General features: G+C 42.7%; 1 protein-coding gene across 4 annotated transcripts in view; it reads left to right on the forward strand.

Moving 5' to 3' along the window:
* The first annotated feature begins 245 nt into the window (after nt 1–245).
* The window catches only part of LOC144593635 (syntaxin-7-like), a 42,372-nt gene continuing 19,009 nt past the window's right edge, over nt 246–23,608 (forward strand). The window contains exons 1-7 of one of the 4 annotated variants that reach the window (XM_078399507.1): nt 246–472; nt 3,175–3,255; nt 16,813–16,922; nt 17,756–17,964; nt 20,523–20,592; nt 21,025–21,115; nt 21,525–21,662. In XM_078399507.1, the coding sequence (XP_078255633.1) occupies nt 17,856–17,964; nt 20,523–20,592; nt 21,025–21,115; nt 21,525–21,662 (408 nt within the window). In that variant the 5' untranslated portion in view covers nt 246–472; nt 3,175–3,255; nt 16,813–16,922; nt 17,756–17,855. The remainder of the gene's footprint in view (nt 473–3,174; nt 3,256–16,812; nt 16,923–17,755; nt 17,965–20,522; nt 20,593–21,024; nt 21,116–21,524; nt 21,663–23,608) is intronic. The other 3 variants (XM_078399508.1, XM_078399509.1, XM_078399506.1) reach the window with 3 other exon arrangements.

The following is a 23,608-nucleotide window of genomic DNA, read 5'->3' on the forward strand; positions in this document are numbered from 1 at the left end:
AAATGCAGAATATATCTCATCTATCAATTCACATATTTTAGTTATTTTTCTTTTTAAATGTTTCAACAAGTTTCAGCTTACTAAAATGGCGCCATGACACACTACGGTTTTTAGGGTCGAGTGGTCTATCTTGCTCCTCTAGTATCTTTGCTTTCAACCGCTGAGAAGCTCACGACGTCACGGTCTCTGCGCCTCACCCGCCCTGCGCCGCCGCCGAGCGCGCCTGCGCACTGGCGGCGGGGGAGGGTGTGTGGGAGGGGGTGGGGCGGAGAGGTCAGAGGCCGCTGCGTGAGCAGCAGAAGCCGCCCTTCCGCCCGCTTGCCCGCCTGGGGATCTGGTCACCGACCGACGCCCGTGCGACCGCCCGCACGCCTGGGGATCTGGTCACCGACCGACGCCTGCCCGCCTGGGGATCTGGTCACCGCTGCCGCCGCCGCCCGCTCGGTCAGGGTCGCCTGTCCGCCCGCCCGAGGTAAGCAGCAGCAGGAGCAGCAGCAGGAGCAGCAGCAGCAGCTCCCGACCGCCCCGCCCCGCCCCGCTCCGCTCTGCCCCTGTCAGCGACGGCTGAGTCGGCCTCGGCAAACTGTCGACCCAGACACAGCCCAGGCAGCGCCCGACCAGCTGCCCCGGTTGTTACACATCCCCACCCTTCCGCTGTCGGATCCTTGCCTTCCGTCCTTCTCTTTATCCTTTTCCCCAGTCCTGGCGTTGGGAGGTGTTGTTGTCCGATACAACAACCTCCAGGGAGAACGGGAAGAGCGTCAGTTTTTGCTTCTGTTTTTTTCCATTAGATGCCATTCGACAACTTGCTCACACTCTGTGTACTAACATATCAGTGTGCAGTCAATGCCTCTTGCTGCTCCAATGCCCAGAAGCGATTGTGGAAGCCAAGTCAATGGATTTTTTAAGGCGGAGATTGGCAGATTCTTGATGAGTGAGGGTGTCGGGGGTTATGCGGACAAAGCAGGAGAATAGGTCTGAGAGGGAAAGGTGGACCCGCTATGATTGAATGGCGGAGTAGACATGATGGCCAAATGGCCTGATTTTGCTCCTAGAGGCACTGTGGTCCAAAAATATGGGACAACAATCTGAGGGTGAACTATTGTTTCAGAGGTTTTGTTTGCAGGATGAGATCAGAGAGCACATCTGCTCACCCAAAGGATGTCAAAGAGCTTGTAACTGTATCGAGCAGGGTCCCCAGTCTCCAAGCGATATTTAATTTTCATCCAACGTCACTGAACAAATATAGAAACATAGGAAAATAGATGCAGGCTTAGGTCATTCGGCCCTTCGAGCCAGCACCACCGTTCAATATGATCGTGCCTGATCATCTAAAATCAGTACCCTGTTCCTGCTTTCTCCCATATTCCTTGATTCCTTTGGCCCTAAGACCTAAATCTAATTCTCTTGAAAACATCCAGTGAATTGGCCTCCACTGCCTTCTGTGGCAGAGAATTCCACAGATTCACAACTCTCTGGATGAAGCAGTTTTTCCTCATCTCAGTCCTAAATGGCCTCCCCCTTACTCTTAAACTGTGACCCCTGGTTCAGGACTCCCCCATCATCAGGAACATTTTTCCTGCATCTAGCCTGTCCAATCCTTTCAGAATTTTATGTTTCTATAAGATCCCCTCTCATCCTTCTAAATTCCAGTTAATACAAGCCCAGTCGACCCATTCTTTCATCATATGTCAGTCCTGCCATCCCAGGAATTAACCTGGCGAACCCACGCTGCAGTCCCTCAATAGCAATAATGTCCTTCCTCAAATTAGGAGACCAAAACTGCACACAATACTCTAGGTGTGGTCTCACCAGGGCCCTGTACAACTGCAGTAGGACCTCCTTGCTCCTAAACTCAAATCCTCTTGCAATTAAGGCCAATTAGCTTTCTTCACTGCCTGTTGTACCGGAATGCTTACTTTCAGTGACTGATGTACTAGTACACCCAGGTCTTGGTGCACGTCCCCTTTTCCTAATCTGACACCATTCAGATAATAATCTTCCTTCCTGTCCTTGCCATCAAAGTGGATAACCTCACATTTATTCACATTATACTGCATCTGCCATACATCTGCCCACTCACCCAACCTATCCAAGTCACCCTGTAGCCTCATAGCATCTGCATCGCAGCTCACACTGCCACCCAGCTTTGTGTCATCCGCAAACTTGGAGATGTCACATTTAATTTCCTTGTCTAAATTGTTAATATATATTGTAAATAATTTGGGTCCCAGCACCGAGCCTTGCGGCACCCCACTAGTCGCTGCCTGCCATTCTGAAAAGGACCCGTTAATTCCTACTCTTTGCTTCCTGCTAACCAGTTCTCTATCCATGTCAATATCCTACCCCCAATACCATGTATTCTAATTTTGCACACTAATCTCTTGTGTGGGACCTTGTCATAGGCTTTTTGAAAGTCCAGATACACCACATCCACTGGCTCTCCCTTATCCATCCTCAAAAAAATCCAGATTAGTCAAGCATGATTTCCCCTTTATAAATCCATGCAGACTTTGACTGATCCAGTCACTGCTTTCCAAATGCGCTGTTATAACATCTTTAACAATTGATTCAAGTGTCTTCCCCATTGCCGATGGAAGGCTAACTGGTCTAAAATTCCCCGTTTTCTCTCTCCCTCCTTTCTTAAAAAGTGGGGTTACATTGGCTACCTTCCAGTCCACAGGAATTGATCCAGAGTTGAGAGAACATTTGAAAATGATCACCAATGCATCCACGATTTCTAGGGCCACCTCCTTGAGCACTCTGGGATGCAGACCATCAGGCCCTGGGGATTTATCTGCCTTCTATCCCAACAGTTTACCTAACACCATTTTCTGACTAATGTGGATTCCCTTCAGTTCTTCCCTCCCGCTAGGTCCTCGGTCCCCTAGTATTTCTGGGAGATTGTTAATCATTAATTGTTTAGTTTATTATTGTCATGTGTACCGAGATACAGTGAAAAACCTTATTTTTATTAGCTTGATTACAGATGCTCTTGAAAAGAAAATTCTAACATTTTAATTAAATTTGGGATTCGTAAACTGATAGATCATTTGGACACAAAAATATAATTTGTTTAAGACATTCTCTGTGAAATTTTATCAGGCTGTGTATATTTCCAGAGATATCCATTATGTTGGTAGCTTGTGGAATGAGGCTGTTTTCATTTTCCAGGTCCTGTTTTCCCCTTTCTCCAAGAAAGTTAGGATTGAAGAAATTAAATGCCACAGATGACTATAATTTACCTATAATTTGGTATGTTTTATTGTAATTATGTTTTTGCAAATTGTACACATTTTGGAAGATGTGCAAGATCATGCAACACCATAAATACTTGTACCTACCCAGGTGTATTTTCTTTAAAAATCTGACTATGATGGCATTTCAGTTACACTAGCCCATTTTTACATTGTAAAGTCAGCATCCATTTTTAACTTCAATTTGCCTGTGTCAACTGGATGTTATTATAGTCAAGTCAAGTCAAGTCAATTTTATTTGTATAGCACATTTAAAAACAACCCACGTTGACCAAAGTGCTGTACATTTGATTAGGTTCCAATAGAAAAAAAAATGAAAACATACAGTAGTACGCAAACAGTTCACAGCGCCTCCTCAATGAGCCTCAAACGCTAGGGAGTAGAAATATGTTTTGAGCCTGGACTTAAAGGAGTCGATGGAGGGGGCAGTTCTGATCGGGAGAGGGATGCTGTTCCACAGTCTAGGAGCTGCAACCGCAAAAGCGCGGTCACCCCTGAGTTTAAGCCTAGACCGTGGGATAGTGAATATAGTCTATCTACGGGCTATTGGTCAAGAGTTTGGCACAAAGTTGTTGAAAGGCTAGAAAAAAGGACATGACATGATAAATGTTCACCGAGTGACCACCTGGAGATAATTTCATTAGATGAGTCATAATACTGACACAATCTTGCAACCTTTGGATAATAAGTACTCTGAGACAAACTAATTTGAAGCAATCTCCATAAATCTGACAAGACTGTTTTACAAATCAAGAGTCAAGGGTGTTTAATTGTCAAATGTACTGGCAATGGAATAATTCAATTCTTACTTGCTGCAGTTTAACAGGCCCAGTAATACAATAGCACACAAATAGATTATATTTTTTATCAATAATGTAATAAATTAATAACAGTAACAATACCAGGTAACCATAATAGTGGAAAACAAAGTCTGTAGTCCAACCAAAAACACTGGGAATAGAAGATCTTAGTTGGTGAGGTTGTGGATATTGTGAAGTATTCAAGAACCTGATGGTTGCTTTGAAGAAGCTGTTATTGAAGCTGGTTCATGGTTTTTAGGCACCTGTACCTTCTTCCCAATGGAAAGTAGGGAAGAGAGTGTGCCAGGGTGGTGTGGGCCTTTGATATTGGCTGCCTTTTTGAGGCAGCACCTACTAAAAATCCCTTTGATGGTGGGGTGGTCAGTACCAGTGTTGGATCAGGCGTTCTTTGTTGCTTCCCTCATTCTTAAGCATTCGAGTTGCCAAACCAGGCTGTTATGCAACCAGCCAATATGCTCTCTGCCCTGTGGAAGTTCGCCGTGCTGAGCGCAGGACAGATCTTCAGAGATATCCACGCCTCGGAACTTGAAGCTGTTGACAATCTTCACCTTGTATTCTTCATGCAATTCTTCTTAGGCCCCCTCGGTCATGGCTGACCATGGGTGGCTTCATGCAATGATGACCTATAAATAAGAGTTGATGCCGAAAAAGGGGGCTTAGAAATGTTAAATGTGAAAATATTTTCCCCAGATGCTGGGATGAAATTGACAAAACATTTGAATGGAAAATAAAATTGTGCTGAACCTTGAGTTGCTCAGTTGATGATGCAGGTCATTTGATTTTTGTTTGAACTGCATCTCCTTATGGTATATTCTCATTCCAGAAACTCCTTTATTCCCAATTTTGTAGCTGCTGTTTGTGTTTTACTAACAGCTGTCTATTTAATATATTGCTCTAAAAGAATAAATAAGAGCTTCCTCATTTTTAAATAACAAGGAACTGCAGATGCTGGTTTATACTAAAGAAAGATACAGAATGCTGGGGTAACTCAGCGGGTCAGACAACATCTCTGGAGAGCATGGATAGGTGACGTTTTGGGTCAGGACCTGTCTTCAGACCAATAATCGGGCCCTAACCTGAAATTTCACCTATTTGTGTTCTCCAGATATGCTGTCTAACCTGCTGAGTTACTCCAGCATTTTGTATCTTCCTCTTTTTGAAACCTGTTCTCAAACACTGCGTTATTTGAAGGAGAAACCTTGCAACATTGAAAAAAGACGCTAAAACAAATCAAGGCTTCTCGAGTTCACAGATTTTATTTAATTTTTTTTGTATTTTCACACAGCCACAATATTGAAAAATTGAGCTTGATTGATTTTGGGATTTTGCTCCAGCAAACCTTTAATTTTGCAGTTGGTGTGATAAACATTAGTGGCGTCTCAGTTAGCAAATATAATATTGACCCTTTCTATTAGAGCTGTTAGATGGTTTCCAATTATCTTTATTTTGTTCATTTAGTTCAGAGGGTCTAGAAAAAGAAAATTGTCCTAAAAGTAGATGGTATTGTCGGTAGTGAAAATGGTTGTCAAAATTGCAGAAATGTCTTGATTGGTTGGGCAGGTGCGTCGATGAATGGTTGATGGTATTTAATACAGAGATGTGTGAGGTGTTGCATTTTGGGAAGTCTAATATGGACAGGACCTACACGGTGAATGGTAGGGCTCCGGGGGAGTGTTGCAGAGCAGAGGGATCTAGGAGTGCAGGTACATAGTATGTTGAAAGTGGCACCACAGGTAGATTGGGTAGTCAAAATTGGACAAAATTTGACACATTGGACTTCATCGCTGACTACATCAGTGTATTGAGTATAGATGTTGGGAGTTATTTAAGATGCTATATAAGGTGAACCATATTTGGAATGTTTTAGAAACATAGAAACATAGAAAATAGGTACAGGAGTAGGCCATTCGGCCCTTCGAGCCTGCACCGCCATTCAATATGATCATGGCTGATCATCCAGCTCAGTAGCCTGTACCTGCCTTCTCTCCATACCCCCTGATCCCTTTAGTAAAAAGGGCCACATCTAACTCCCTCTTAAATATAGCCAATGAACTGGCCTCAACTACCTTCTGTGGCAGAGAATTCCACAGAATCACCACTCTGTGTGAAGAAATGTTTTCTCATCTATTGGCGTGTCACAAATGTAATGCTACGGTGGTTATGGGAGATTGCAACATGCAGGTAGACTGGGAAAATCAGGTTGGAAATGGACCCCAGGAAAGAGAGTTTGTAGAGTGCCTTCGAGATGGATTCTTAGAACAGCTTGTACTGGAGCCTACCAGGGAGAAGGCAATTCTGGATTTAGTGTTGTGTAATGATCCTGATCTGATAAGGGGACTAGAGGTAAAAGAGCCATTAGGAGGCAGTGATCACAACATGATAAGTTTTACTCTGCAAATGGAAAGGCAGAAGGGAAAATCGGAAGTGTCGGTATTACAGTATAGCAAAGGGGATTACAGAGGCATGAGGCAGGAGCTGGCCAAAATTGACTGGAAGGAGGCCCTAGCAGGGAAGACGGTAGAACAGCAATGGCAGGTATTCCTGGGAATAATGCAGAGGTTGCAGGATCAATTTATCCCAAAGAGGCGGAAAGACTCTAAGGGGAGTAAGAGACACCTGTGGCTGACGAGGGAAGTCAAGGACAGCATAAAAATTAAGGAGAGGAAGTATAACATAACAAAGAAGAGTGGGAAGACAGAGGATTGGGACTCTTTTAAAGAGCAACAAAAGTTAACTAAAAAGGCAATACGGGGAGAAAAGATGAGGTACGAGGGTAAACTAGCCAATAATATAAAGGAGGATAGCAAAAACAATTTAGGTACGTGAAGAGGAAAAAAATAGTCAAGGCAAATGTGGGTCCCTTGAAGACAGAAGCAGGGGAATTTATTATGGGGAACAAAGAAATGGCAGACGAGTTAAACCGTTACTTTGGATCTGTGTTTACTGAGGAGGATACACACAATCTCCCAAATGTTCTAGGGGCCGGAGAACCTAGGGTGATGGAGGAACTGAAGGAAATCCACATTAGGCAGGAAATGGTTTTGGGTAGACTGATGGGACTGAAGGCTGATAAATCCCCAGGGCCTGATGGTCTGCATCCCAGGGTACTTAGGGAGGTGGCTCTAGAAATAGTGGAAGCATTGGAGATTATTTTTCAATGTTCTATAGATTCAGGATCAGTTCCTGTGGATTGGAGGATAACAAATGTTATCCCACTTTTTAAGAAAGGTGGGAGAGAGAAAACGGGTAATTATAGACCAGTTAGTCTGACATCAGTGGTGGGGAAGATGCTGGAGTCAATTATAAAAGACGAAATTGCTGAGCATTTGGATAGCGGTAACAGGATCATTCCGAGTCAGCATAGATTTACGAAGGGGAAATCATGCTTGACAAATCTACTGGAATTTTTTGAGGATGTAACTAGGAAAATTGACAGGGGAGAGTCAGTGGATGTGGTGTACCTCGACTTTCAGAAAGCCTTCGACAAGGACCCACATAGGAGATTAGTGGGCAAAATTAGAGCACATGGTATTGGGGGTAGGGTACTGACATGGATAGAAAATTGGTTGACAGACAGAAAGCAAAGAGTGGGGATAAATGGGTCCCTTTCGGAATGGCAGGCAGTGACCAGTGGGGTACCGCAAGGTTCGGTGCTGGGACCCCAGCTATTTACGATATACATTAATGACTTAGATGAAGGGATTAAAAGTACCATTAGCAAATTTGCAGATGATACTAAGCTGGGGGGTAGTGTGAATTGTGAGGAAGATGCAATAAGGCTGCAGGGTGACTTGGACAGGTTGTGTGAGTGGGCGGATACATGGCAGATGCAGTTTAATGTAGATAAGTGTGAGGTTATTCACTTTGGAAGTAAGAATAGAAAGGCAGATTATTATCTGAATGGTGTCAAGTTAGGAAGAGGGGATGTTCAACGAGATCTGGGTGTCCTCGTGCATCAGTCACTGAAAGGAAGCATGCAGGTACAGCAGGCAGTGAAGAAAGCCAATGGAATGTTGGCCTTCGTAACATGAGGAGTTGAGTATAGGAGCAAAGAGGTCCTTCTACAGTTGTACCGGGCCCTGGTGAGACCGCACCTGGAGTACTGTGTGCAGTTTTGGTCTCCAAATTTGAGGAAGGATATTCTTGCTATTGAGGGCGTGCAGCGTAGGTTCACTAGGTTGATTCCCGGAATGGCGGGACTGTTGTATGTTGAAAGGCTGGAGCAATTATGCTTGTATACACTGGAATTTAGAAGGATGAGGGAGGATCTTATTGAAACATATAAGATAATTAGGGGATTGGACACATTAGAGGCAGGAAACATGTTCCCAATGTTGGGGGAGTCCAGAACAAGGGGCCACAGTTTAAAAATAAGGGGTAGGCCATTTAGAACGGAGATGAGGAAGAACTTTTTCAGTCAGAGAGTGGTGAAGGTGTGGAATTCTCTGCCTCAGAAGGTAGTAGAGGCCAGTTCGTTGGATGCTTTCAAAGAGAGCTGGATAGAGCTCTTAAGGATAGCGGAGTGAGGGGGTATGGGGAGAAGGCAGGAACGGGGTACTGATTGAGAGTGATCAGCCATGATCGCATTGAATGGCTGTGCTGGCTCGAAGGGCTGAATGGCCTACTCCTGCACCTATTGTCTATCTCGGTTCTAAAAGACTTCCCCCTTATCCTTAAGCTGTGACCCCTGGTTCTGGACTCCCCCAACATCGGGAACAATCTTCCCGCATCTAGCCTCTCCAACCCCTTAAGAATTTTATATGTTTCTATAAGATCCCCCCTCAGCCTTCCAAATTCCAGCGAGTACAAGCCCAGTCTATCCAGTCTTTCCTCATATGAAAGTCCCGCCATCCCAGGGATCAATCTGGTGAACCTTCTCTGTACTCCCTCTAAGGCAAGAATGTCTTTCCTCAGGTTAGGAGACCAAAACTGCACACAATACTCCAGGTGCGGTCTCACCAAGGCCCTGTACAATTGCAGCAGAACCTCCCTGCTCCTAAACTCAAATCCTCTTGCTATGAATGCCAACATACCATTCGCTTTCTTCACTGCCTGCTGCACCTGCATGCTTGCTTTCAATGACTGGTGCACCATGACACCCAGGTCACGTTGCATCTCCCCTTCTCCCAATAGTCTGGGAGAATTGGTAATACTCTGCTTTCCTGTTCTTGCCGCCAAAGTGGATAAACTCACATTTATCCACATTATATTGCATCTGCCATGCATTTGCCCACTCGCCTAATCTATCCAAGTCACTCTGCAGCCTCCTAGCATCCTCCTCGCAGCTAACACTGCCACCCAGCTTCGTGTCATTCGCAAACTTAGAGATGTTGCATTCAATTCCCTCGTCCAAATCATTAATATACACTGTAAATAACTGGGGTCCCAGTACTGAGCCTTGCGGTACCCCACTAGTCACTGCCTGCCATTCCGAAAAGGACCCGTTTATTCCTACTCTTTGCTTCCTGTCCGCCAACCAATTTTCTATCCACCTCAACACTGAACCCTCAATACCGTGTGCTTTAAGTTTGTACACCAATCTCCTATGTGGGACCTTGTCGAAGGCCTTCTGAAAGTCCAGATATAACACATCGACTGGTTCTCCCTTATCCACTCTACTAGTTACATCCTCGAAAAATTCTGTAAGATTCGTCAGACATGATTTGCCTTTGGTAAATCCATGCTGACTTTGTCCGATGATTTCACCACTTTCCAAATGTGATGCTATCACATCTTTAATAACTGACTCTAGCATTTTCCCCACTACCGATGTTAGGCTAACTGGTCTATAATTCCTCGTTTTCTCTCTCCCTCCCTTTTTAAAAAGTGGGGTTACATTAGCTACCCTCCAGTCCTCAGGAACTACTCCAGAATCTAAAGAGTTTTGAAAAATTATCACTAATGCATCCACTATTTCTGAGGCTACTTCCTTAAGCATTCTGGGATGCAGCCTATCTGGCCCTGGGGATTTATCTTTAATCCATTTAATTTACCTAACACCACTTCCCGACTAACCTGGATTTCCCTCAGTTCCTCCATCTCATTAGACCCCCGTTCCCCCGCTATTTCCGGCAGACGGTTTATGTCTTCCTTAGTGAAGACAGAACCAAAGTATTTGTTCAATTGGTCTGCCATCTCCTTGTTCCCTATGATCAATTCACCTGTTTCCAACTGCAAGGGACCTACATTTGTCTTAACTAATCTTTTTCTCTTGACATATCTATAAAAACTTTTGCAGTCAGTTTTTATGTTCCTTGCCAGTTTTCCCTCATAATCTATTTTCCCTTTCCTAATTAAGCCCTTTGTCCTCCTCTGCTGGACTCTGAATTTCTCCCAGTCCTCTGGTATGCTACTTTTTCTGGCTAATCTGTATGCTTCATCTTTTGTTTTAATACTATCCTTGATTTCCCTTGTTAGCCACGGATGCACTACCTTTCCTGGTTTGTTCTTTTGCCAAACTGGGATGAACACTTGTTGTAGTTCATCCATGCGACCTTTAAATGCCTTCCATTGCATGTCCACCGCAACCCTTTCAGCATCAATCGCCAGTCTATCTTGGACAATTCACGCCTCATACCCTCAAAGTTACCTTTCTTTAAGTTCAGAACACTTGTTTCTGTATTGACTTTGTCACTCTCCATCCTAATGAAGAACTCTACCATATTATGATCACTCTTGCCCAAGGGGCCTCGCACAACAAGACTGCTAACTAACCCTTCCTCATTACTCAATACCCAGTCTAGAATGGCCTGTTCTCTCGTTGGTTCCTCGACATGTTGGTTTAGAAAACCATCTCTCAAACATTCCAAGAAATCCTCTTCCTCAGCACCCCTGCCAGTTTGGTTCACCCAATCTATATGTAGATTGAAGTCACCCATTATAACTGCTGCACCTTTAGTACACGCATTTCTAATTTCCTGCTTGATGCCATCCCCAACCTCACTACTGCTGTTAGGTGGCCTGTACACAACTCCCACTAGCGTTTTCTGCCCCTTAGTGTTTCGTAGCTCTACCCATATCGATTCCACTTCCTCCAAGCTAATGTCCTTCCTTTCCACTGCTTTAATCTCCTCTCTAACCAGTAACGCTACCCACCTCCTTTTCCTTTCTGTCTATCCCGCCTGAATATAGAATATCCCTGGATGTTGAGCTCCCAGCCTTGGTCACCCTGGAGCCATGTCTCCGTAATCCCAACTATATCATAATCATTAATAACTATCTCCACATTTAATTCATCCACCTTATTACGTATACTCCTTGCATTGAGACACAAAGCCTTCAGGCTTGTTTTTACAACTCTCTTACCCCTTATACAATTATGTTGAAAAGTGGCCCTTTTTGATTTTTGCCCTGGATTTGTCTGCCTGCCACTTTTACTTTTCACCTTGCTACCTGTTGCTTCTACCCTCATTTTACACCCCTCTGTCTCGCTGCTCCTGCTCCCATCTCCCTGCCACATTACAATAGACAATAGGTGCAGGAGTAGGCCATTCAGCCCTTCGAGCCAGCACCGCCATTCAATGCGATCATGGCTGATCACTCTCAATCAGTACCCCGTTCCTGCCTTCTCCCCATACCCCCTCACTCCGCTATCCTTAAGAGCTCTATCCAGCTCTCTCTTGAAAGCATCCAACGAACTGGCCTCCACTGCCTTCTGAGGCAGAGAATTCCACACCTTCACCACCCTCTGACTGAAAAAGTTCTTCCTCATCTCCGTTCTAAATGGCCTACCCCTTATTCTTAAACTGTGGCCCCTTGTTCTGGACTCCCCCAACATTGTGAACATGTTATCTGCCTCTAATGTGTCCAATCCCCTAATTATCTTATATGTTTCAATAAGATCCCCCCCTCATCCTTCTAAATTCCAGTGTATACAAGCCCAATCGCTCCAGCCTTTCAACATACGACAGTCCCGCCATTCCGGGAATTAACCTAGTGAACCTACGCTGCACGCCCTCCATAGCAAGAATATCCTTCCTCAAATTTGGAGATCAAAACTGCACACAGTACTCCAGGTGCGGTCTCACCAGGGCCCGGTACAACTGTAGAAGGACCTCTTTGCTCCTATACTCAACTCCTCTTGTTACGAAGGCCAACATTCCATTGGCTTTCTTCACTGCCTGCTGTACCTGCATGCTTCCTTTCATTGACTGATGCACTAGGACACCCAGATCTCGTTGAACTCCCCCTCCTCCTAACTTGACACCATTCAGATAATAATCTGCCTTTCTATTCTTACTTCCAAAGTGAACAGAGTTTAAATCCTCCCCGGCAGCACTAGCAAACACTCCCCCTAGGACATTGGTTCCATTCCAGCTCAGGTGCAGACCGTCCTGTTTGTACTGGTCCCACCTCTCCCAGAACTGGTTCCAATGTCCTAAAAATTTGAATCCTTCCCCCTTGCACCATTTTTCAAGCCACGTATTCATCTGAAATATCCTCCTATTCATATCATATCATATCATATATATACAGCCGGAAACAGGCCTTATCGGCCCACCAAGTCCGTGCCGCCCAGCGATCCCCGTACACTAACACTATCCTACACCCACTAGGGACAATTTTTTAAAACATTTACCCAGCCAATTAACCTACATACCTGTACGTCTATTCCTACTCTGACTAGCACGTGAAACTGGTAGTAATCCAGAGATTATTACCTTTGAGGTCCTACTTTTAAGTTTATCTCCTAGCTCTCTAAATTCACCTTGTAGGACCTCATCCCGTTTTTTACCTAAATCGTTGGTGCCAATGTGCACCACGACAACTGGCTGCTCACCCTCCCCCTCCAGAATGTCCTGCAGCCGCTCAGAGATATCCCTGACCCTTGCACCAGGGAGGCAACATACCATCCTGGAGTCTCGTTTGCGGCCGCAGAAACGCCTATCTATTCTCCTTACAATGGAATCCCCTATCACTATAGCCCTTCCACTCTTTTTGTTCTGTTTTGGGCACCATGTTATTGGAAAGATGCTATCAATCTGGAAAGGGTGCAGAGAAGATTTACGAGGATGTTGCCAGGAATGTAGGGGAGAGGTGAGCTTTCTAGGACTCTATTCCTTGGAGCGCAGGAGAATGAGGGGTGATCTTCTAGAGGTATACAAAATCATGAGAGGAATAGATTGGGTAAACGCAGTCTCTCGCCCAGAGTTTAGGAATTGAGAACGAGAGGACTTAGGTTTAAATGAGGGTGGAAAGATTTAATTGGGACCTGAGGGGTAATGTTTTTACATAAAGGGTGGTGGGTGTATGGGACAAGCTGCTGGAGAAGGTAGTCGAGGCAGGTACTATAGCAACGTTTAAGAAACATTTAGACAGGTACATGGATAGGATAGGTTTACAGGGATATGGGCCAAACGCAGACAGTTGGGACTCCTGTAGATAGGTCATGTTGGTCGGTTTGGTAAGTTGGGCCTGTTTCTACGCAGTATGACTCTATGACAGGTATATGTCATCTGTTTATTACCTGTCAGTGGAAGCTGCATTTGCCCCACCTAAATCTAATTTAACAGAATGGTGTACACTTGCAGCACCATGTTGTTTTCAGTTTCCTCTTCCTGCTTTTTAAGATAAATCTGTTTTGTTCATATTTTATTTTCAAAATGCCATTATTTAAAAATGTCTGTCAATATTATTCTGATCAATTGATTAAATGTGTACATGATAGATTCAATCACTGCAGAAAACTAAAACAATTAGATGTCAATATTTAGAATTTGGGTCTTTAAGCTCAAGCTACTTTTGGCTTGTGCTTTTTTGTTTGCTAATGTCATTTAAGGGGATTGGATAGGGATACACTGTCTCTGAAAAATCCATCAATTCTACGCACATGATAAATAAGGAAACCAGTGTTGCATTCTCTCCAGACCAGTGTCCCCAAGATTGAGGCTTTATTTACAATCTGCTAAGTGTGATGGGCAGGTCACAGCATTCAAAAGTCAGAGACCAAGATTCTGAAATAGACTGTCAGAAAGTTGTTGAACACTTCCAGTCCTTTAGAAAACCCAGCAAAATGTGGAAAGAGCATCTTACTTTCCATACTACCCACTTTGGTCCATTTTCTGCTTCATCTATGTGAGTCTATAGATCCCACGTTGGTACATTAGCCAACTACAATTTTATGCGAGTGAGTGGAAATTAGTCATACTTGAAATTCAGGAAAAAGATAAAGCATTATCTGCCTACTTAAGATGATCTAAGAATTGACATCCCCAACATTTCACTCTGAACAATTAGCTGTTGTCCTCAACTGAAGCCACTTCAGGCCTAACATAAACCTTGATTTTTAATTTATTTCTTGTTCTGCAATACAACTTTTCCCCAGCTGAGAATTTAAGTTCCTACCGAATCCTTTGTGTGAATTATTTATTGAATGGTCATTATTGCAAAATGGAAAATCATAGATGCCGAAGAGCTTTTCCATAAAAATAATGTTATTTAACAAACTCCATTCTATTTATGTTTTTTTGATCAGATGAATATAACTGGTTTTAAAGATCTGTGTTTGATAGATGACTCCAGATGCACGCATTACCCTTCCTGGTAATGAACAAAATGTTGTTTAGCAAAATGTTAAAAATCTATTTTGGTTATTCTTCAAAAACAAACTAATGAGATTAGTTGATTAAAAGGTTGGATTGTGCGAGGTTTTAACTTGATATAGACCAAATGCCTGAACTGACTGGACGGTTGGTCAAACTATCTTTCCATACTGGAGTGATGTACCCTGAGGTGAAGCAGACTTCACGTGACAAATAGGCGCTGATATCATTTGAGAGTATATCTTTCATTGTTAAAGTTTTTAAACTGTCTTAAATGTCTTTGATAATTAGACTTTTAAAAGCAATTTAAATAGATATATTTTAAATTGGTCTCTTCAGCCACAACCTGGAGCAAGCAGCCAACTAGGATGCATCACCCATGGTCAGCCATGACCGAGGGGGGCCTAAGAAGAAGATTTTAAATTAATTTGAACAAATATCCTTCCAATACCAACATACTTTATTTAATCTTAATGTTTTTAATTTAAATATTGCCTCTGTTGCATTTTGTCATAAGTTTGGAATCAAATGCTGAAAAATCTGAAAATAGAACTGAAAATGTGGAATATCGGACATCTGTGGAAAGGTAAATAGAGGTAATGTTTCTGGCCATTGATCCGTCATTAAAACCGAAAATCTAAATGTACATGCGTGTTTTAAATTGAAGGGAAATGTGAGAAGTAGACAGAACAAAACAAATATCTGTTATCGGAAACCAACTTTAACAGATTTGATGGAGGGGCCTCTGCCCACTCTCCCCCCTGCTCCCCGACAGAATCTCCTTAATCCCCTTGGTCCACTTCCTCTGCCCTTTCTTTGTCGTACTTAACCATCAAGGCTGACCAGGTGGGGAAAGAGCTGAGCAAGCTCTGCCCAGGCAAAGCCACGGGTCCCGATGGTGTCAGCCCTACGGTACTCGAAACATGTGCCAGCTAGTTGTGCGGAATACTCCAGCATATCTTCACCCTGAGCCTGGAGAGGGTTCCTGTAATGTGGAAGACATCCTCCCTGGTTCCTGTGGATGTGCAGTTTACCAAGAAGTATAAGTACCCTGGAGTTTTTCTGGACAGTAAACTGGACTGGTCCAGGAACGCTGACAATAGACAATAGACAATAGACAATAGGTGCAGGAGTAGGCCATTCAGCCCTTCGAGCCAGCACCGCCATTCAATGCGATCATGGCTGATCACTCTCAATCAGTACCCCGTTCCTGCCTTCTCCCCATACCCCCTCACTCCGCTATCCTTAAGAGCTCTATCCAGCTCTCTCTTGAAAGCATCCAACGAACTGACCTCCACTGCCTTCTGAGGCAGAGAATTCCACACCTTCACCACTCTCTGACTGAAAAAGTTCTTCCTCATCTCCGTTCTAAACTGTTTAAGGGACAGAGCCGTCTGTACTTTCTGTACTTTCTGAGGAGGCTCCGTTCTTTCAACATCTGCAGTAAGACGCTGCAGATGTTCTATCAATCAGTGGTGGCCAGTGCCTTCTTCTGCGCTGCCGTGTGCTGGGGTAGCAGGACGAAGGCTGTGGACACCAACAGAATCAACAAGCTCATCAGGAAGGCTGGCTCCATCCTGGGAGTGGAGTTGGATTCATTGAAGGTGGTCTTGGAGGGGAAGATGCTCCTCAAACTGTGGAGCATCTTGGACAGTACAGCTCACCCCCTTCATGACACACGGGTCAAGTAATAGTGATAGACTTTTCCCCTCAAACTTAAATGCAAATATCTTAGGTCATCCATTTTACCAAACCAACAGTGACACAGATTTGATGCTGTTAAATTAGTCCTAAAATCAGATAATAAGAGCTTTATACTGCAAAAAGTTGTGAACACTGCCCAGTCCATCATCGGCTCTGACCTCTCCACCATCGAAGGGATCTATCGGAGTTGTTGCCTCAAAAACGCAGCCAGCATCATCAGAGACCCATACCATCCTGGCCACACACTCATTGCACCCCTGCCATCGGGAAGAAGGTACAGGAGCCTGAAAATGGTAACGTTGAGGTTCAGGAACAGCTTCCCTACAGTCATCAGGCTATTAAAAACTACAACCTCAAATAAGCTCTGAACCTCAATAGACATTATTATTATTATTGCACTACTATGGTTTGTTTTTGAGTATGTGTGTGTATGTATAGGTATGTGTGTATGTGTATATATATATATTATATGTATGGATTTGCATATAGGAGGGCAGGAGGAATACGTGGCTACGGTAGCGAGTCTGGGTCAAAACGTTGTCGTAGAGTAGGAGGGCAGGAGGAGGCGGGCAGAGGACAGCAGGAGGAACCAGTTCCAGGTGAGGCAGAGGTTCATCTGCACCTCCTCCAACCTCATCTATTGTATCCGCTGTTCCAGATGTCAACTCCTCTACATCGGCGAGACCAAACGCAGGCTTGGCGATCGTTTCGCTCAACATCTTCGCTCAGTCCGCCTTAACCAACCTGATCTCCCGGTGGCTAGGCACTTCAACTTCCCCTCCCACTCCCAGTCTGACCTTTCTGTCATGGGCCTCCTCCAGTGTCATAGTGAGGCCCATCGCAAATTGGAGGAACAGCACCTCATATTTCGCTTGGACAACTTACAGCCCAGCCGTATGAACATTGACTTCTCTAACTTTAGATAGCTCCTCTGACCCTCTCTTCCCCTCCACCTTCCCAGTTCTCCCACTGTCTTCTTGTCTCCACCTATATCCTCTCTTTGTCCCGCCCCCCTGACATCAGTCTCGACCCGAAACCAATTCCTTCTCTCCAGGGACGCTGAGTTGCTGCAGCATTTTGTGATACCTTGGATTTGCATATATATACATATGTGTGTACTTGTGGGTATGTGTATATATTCACACTGAACGTTTTTTTCTCTCGTTTATCATATTGTTTACAGTGTACTATGTTTACATATTCTGTTGTGCTGCAGGAAGTGAGAATTTCATTGTTCTATCTGGGACACATGACAATAAAACACTCTTGACACTTCCTGTTTTTGATCTTGTTTGTTTAACTGGGGGGGGGTCTGTCCCTTCTTTGTGAATGACTATCTTGCATCTGACCTTAGTTTTAAGTTCCTCACAGGTGGATACATCTTTTCTTCTCCACTCTTACTAATCCTTTCATATTTTTATATTTATTTCAGTATGTTTTTCAGAGGCCAAAAATAAGCAACACAAGAAAATTACATGACTTCCTGATGCTGGTCAACTTTGTGAAGATTAAATTTAAATTTTTGATCAGCAATGTTCCGTGACGGAAAGGAAGCCAGGTTCTTGACTGGTGAATCATCTCAAGATGCAGAGCAGCTTTCCCAAATAATAACTTCCAACATTCAGAAAATCGGATGGCATTGTAAGTTGAAGTATCTTTCTATTGACAACGTAAGCAAAAACAACATAACTTAAGGGCCTGTCTTACTTAGGCGATTTTTTAGGCTACTACAGGCGACTAGGTTGTCTCCACATGGTCGCTGGGGTGTCTGTCGCCTGTATGGTCGTGAGTAGTCTCCAAAGAGTCTTTCTGGTCGCCGCGGGATTTTCAGAATGTTGAAAGATTTTTGGCGACAGTGGGTTTGACACCAATGAGCGTAGCTTGATGTATCCTGACGTAGGTGCTGTCCTAGGTTGTCGCCAGGTGACGTAGGTTGTCGCCAGTGCTGACTTCGGTGAATTCCATTGGCGACTACCTACGTCAACCGGCGACAGGTACCGGCATCAAAGCTGGATGCCAAAATGACATGAATTGTCTTCAGTTTTCGCCGACAGGATCGTAGCTTGTAGCTTTTCGCGAATGGATGTAGGTTGACTTGTGGTCGTAGATGCGGTTGTAAGTGGACGTCCTACTCACGACGATTGGGTCGCCGGTTGTCGGTCGCTGGCCATAGCTTGACGTAGATTAGGTGGTAGGTTGTTGTAGCTTATCATAGACATTGTCGTAGGGCGGGTCCAGTCGCCGGTTTTTCGGCGACCTGCTACAACTATGACAGTCGTCTAAAAAATTGCCTAAGTGGGACAGGTCCTTTAGTTATGAAGTAATGGAAAACAATATTGTTGTTTATTGCAGATAAAGTTGGTCACAAGACTGCAAATCGAGACACTCCAGAACCCAGCAGTTGATCGGAGAGTCTTTATCTCCATTTCTGTCACCTACCTCTGTAATAGCTTCTCAATAGATTGCATACATTCTTCCTTATCTTTAACCTGTAGGTGAATTCAACATTCACTGTTTATATAAAGATATCTGTCCTTCTGCAGTCATCTTATTCCTTGCATTTAATATTGTGCATGGAATGCTTGTATAGTTTGTTTCTGGGTTCAAGCAGCACCAGTATGAAATTCTTACCAACAAACTCAGCATTGAAATTACCAGAGTGGCATAAATTTGCTGTACTTGACCATTAGTTGCACAATGAAAGTGGCTGAACATGTTGCATTCCTATTTCCTTATGACATAACCTTTCAGTCTATTGAGTTAATGCCATCCCACAGAACAATCAGAGCCCCCATGCCCCTGTTAATCTCCCATATAACATGGAACAGTACAACACAAGAACAGGCCCTTCAGCCCATAATGACTGTGCCGAACACGATGCCAAAACCAACTCTTATCTGTCTGCACATATTCCTGCATTCCCTGCATATCTATATGCCTATTAAAAGCTCTCTTGAATGTCACTATCGTATCGGCCTCAACGATCATTCCCACAGCACATCCCAGCACTTGCCACACTTTGTAAAAAAAACTTTCCCCGCACATCTCCTTTAAACTTTACCACTCTTACCTTTAAAGTTATGCCTTCTCTTATTTGATTTTGTCAATCTGGGAAAAATATTTTGACTGTCTATTCTATCTACGCCTCTCATAATTTTATATACTTCTATCAGGTCTTCTGCAACCTCGGGTGTTCCAGCGAAAACAATCCAAGTCTGTCCAACTACTCCCTGTAGCTAATGCCCCCTAATTTAGGCATCATTCTGGTAAACCACCTTTGCACCCTTTCCAAAGCCGCCACATATTTTCTGTGGCGACCAGAACTGCATGCAATATCCAAATGTGGCCCAACCAAAGTCCTACAAAACTGTATCATGACCTCTTGACTTTTATACTCAATGCCCTGATCTGTGAAAGCAAGCATACCATATGGAAAGCCGGCATACCATAACCTATCAATTCACATTACCATCAATTTACAATCCACATTACACCGGTGGGACATTATGGTAGACAATTAACCTAACAATCCACTCGTCCTTGAAATGTGAGTGGAGAACTATGCAGTTGCAGAGAGAATACACAAAATCCCTACTGATAGCATTGGAGGTCAGGATTGAACCTGGGTTGCTGGAGATGTGAGACTGCAGGAATACTAGCTATATTACTGTTGTGCCCACAGTGCCAATTCTTTCAGGAGTGCAAGAATGCGCTTTTATTGCTCATTATATAATTCTGATCATGAAAACACATATCTTGGAAAAGTGAGCTTTTTCCTTGATAAACTAGTATTGGGGATTTTTTTCTTTCATTTGTTATTTTGATAGTTTAATTTCAGCTATATTTAATTATTTGTATTGATACACATTCCAATTTTTTATTTTCTGCTTTATACTTAATTGTGCTCTAAAATGAGGATACTTACTCAATCTGTAGAATATTGTTGCGTGTGCATGCTTCTTCTTGTTAGAACAAGCAATACTAGAAAAGATGCTGGATTTAGAGGAAACGTACTGAGATGCCTGCATAAAATAAGTCGTTAAACAAGTGTCACTATGAATGTGATATGTTTGGTTTACATGTTGTATGTGTAAATATAAATCAGATCAATTCTACCTCATGTAAACTGTTACTTAGCTTTCATGGCTTTAATATGCTAAAAAATAATTTTGTATTAATTTGAGAACCTTTCATTTCAGCTGCAGAAATCCAAAGGATTTTAAACCAACTTGGAAAACCTCAGGATAACGTAGAACTTCGGCAACAACTGTGAGTATGATGCATGAATACTAATTCCTCATCAGAAGTGAGGATTTAAACTGTTTTGGTAATTTAAGGAAGGATAAAGCTTCAACGAGGACAGTCTACCCAAAACAATAAGATATAGAGGCTTTAGCCTGTTGTTGCAAGTAACACTTATTCTGTTTAGTACTAACCAGTGATCGCATACCAGCAAAATAAAAATCAAACTTTCCTTCTGATATTCAACAATCAAGAGCAGTGCCACTATAAACCTGTCTGTGCAATTAAGTTTTAGATCTAAGTATGCAAGCTAGGTGCAAGTTGTCTTGTGGTGCTGATCATTTGGTGTTTTTGCCTAATCATTTCTGGTGAACTGACAATGCCTAAATGTTCTCTTGTATTTTTTGTGATTAATTACAACAACGATAATTTGTATTAAATATTTCCTTCCAATGTTAGTCAGCAGAAGCAACAGTTCGTCAATCATCTGGCTAAAGAAACAGAGAAGCACATAAAGGAATTTGGATCATTAGCAGCTGTAAATGAACAGGTGAGGTTCTTTGATTTGATAACATAATCTGCCAGTGCCTTTGAATTCTGATTTATTCAAGAAGTTTTAAAATAAAAATTATTAGTAGAATATTTTATTAAAACATTAAAAAAGGCAACCTAACAGTCCAAAGACGATAGCCCTACACAAGATTGTAACCAATGCCAAATGTTAATTAGCATTGATTAAAACATTGTAACTGGGTAACTTCAAATTTAATACATCAAATTCCTTTTTAAAGTAATTTTACTTAAATGACAGAACAGCCTTTGTGCTTGGTTTATCTTTGCAATATTTTCTTGTGGCTATGACTATTGGCTTGATGAAATCTTGGATTAATCGCCATAGCTTGTGTACAATTTTATTTGCAAAAATTGATGTTTCTTTAAAATACACATTTTTGTCTTAGCGTCAAAGAAAGCTACAGAAAGATCGTTTAGTTGCTGAATTCACTACAGCATTGACTAATTTCCAAAGAATTCAAAGAGAGGTTGCTGTAAAGGAAAAAGAATTTGTCGCAAGAGTACGTGCTGGTTCACATCTGTCTGTAAGTATTCATCATGCATTGAAATTAAATAAGGAAAGGAATCTTAATTTCATTTGAATTTCTCTGTGGTCATTCAACACCTTGCTCTCAACTGTTTTTGTCATTATTTCAGAAACTAATAAACCAACTGCTTTGGTAAGTTTCAATGAGGTTCCTGCTTATTCTCCTAAATTACAGCGAGTACAGGCCCAGTGCAGCCAAATGCTCATCATAAGTTAACCCACTCATTTCTGTGGTCATTCTTGTAAACCTCCTCTGGACCCTCTCCAGGGCCAGCACATTCTTCCTCAGATATGGTGCCTAATATTGCTCACAATACTCCAAATGCCACCGGACCAGCATTACATCCCTGTTTTTGTATTCTAGCCTTCTTGAAATAAATGCTAGGATTTATTAAATCTTCCTATTAAATCTTTTCACTCTCACCTGAAACCTATGTTCTTGATTCCCTTACTATGGGTTAAAAAACTCTGTGCATCTATCCTATCTATTCTCCTCATATCTGCCTCATTAGTTTACTTGTGTAGGAAGGAATGGCAGATGCTGGTTTAAACCAAAGATAGACAAAAAAAGCTGGAGTAACTCAGCGGGTCAGCCAACATCTCTGGAGAAAAGGAATAGGTGACGTTTTGGGTTGAGCTCCTTCTTCAGACCCGAGGAAGGGTCTCGACCCGTTGAGTTACTCCAGCTGTTTGTTCTTTTATTAGTTTACGTGACAGGAAATGCTCAATTTTCAATAAGTATACAGTTTGACAAGCTTTTGCAATTCAATTCTATAAACTGGTGTAAGCTAATAATTGTGCTTCTACATTTGCATTTTTCTAAATGCCTTAACATTTCTTTCATGCTTCATATTGTCTTCATCAACTTTTTTTTAATGCTTGAATCCTTTTGCCTTGGGTTCTCTTACCAGGGCAACTGTCTTCACAACATCTATCCCAGAGAGCACAATCTGCTTAATCTTTCATAAGATAAACCATTTAGTCTAGGAATCAATCATGCAAACTTTCTCTTAACACTCTCTACAAACAAGGGACTGAGATTGCATGTGATACCCCACATGTAGTCTCACAAATGACCTATAAGATGGCAGTAAGATTAAACATGTTTATTCCATTTCCCTTGTAAGAAGAGGCATTCCATTCCATTTGCCTTCACAATTACCTGTTTTTTGTACAAAGACATCAGATCTCTCAGAGCAAGTACAAAAATGAGCCTTGCACCATTATATTCAAGCCTTTCATTTCTTCCATCTATTTTCTTTCTTTATTCCATTTGCCATTATTTCTATCCACCTAACCGCTCACACGCACACACACCTTGGCAGACTGTCTGCAATTTAATTTCCTGCCTATCTTTACATTGTCGGAAAACATCATCAATCTATTTTTATATAATTCCCTGAACATCATGAGATCCTGTTTGGCCTATTTGTGGGAGTTTGTCAAAACCAAAATCACTGCAACCACTGTTGTCCATCTACTGGTTACTTTGTCAAAGAGTGATAATTACTTTGTTGAATATTATTGGACTATATTGGTTTGATATGGGTATTATAAATACCGCTGTGACTATGAATTGCTGACCTTATTATTGTAAAGGGGGCCACTAGCTGTCATTTCGTCTTCTGGGTACCATGCCTGTTTCCAACGAAGATTTAAAAATCTCATTCAGAGCCCCAGCAATCTCTTCCCTTGCCTCACATAGCAGAGTGGGATAAATGTCATGTGGCGCTACGAGTTTATCCAAGTTGTGTACCTGACTTTGCCGAACATTTTACCTTGTCCTTCACTGAATCCTTGGGCTACAATGTCCACTCCTTTTGTGAATACCAGTTCAAAAGTATTCATTTACCTCTGGGCCTCACCTATGCCACCTGGCTCCAAGCACAGATCACCCCTATTGTCCTTAATATGCCCTGCTATTTTCCTGGTTATTTTTTTGCC

The sequence above is a fragment of the Rhinoraja longicauda genome, chromosome 5, assembly GCF_053455715.1.
Source record: "Rhinoraja longicauda isolate Sanriku21f chromosome 5, sRhiLon1.1, whole genome shotgun sequence".
In the NCBI taxonomy this organism is placed as follows: Eukaryota; Metazoa; Chordata; class Chondrichthyes; order Rajiformes; family Arhynchobatidae; genus Rhinoraja; species Rhinoraja longicauda.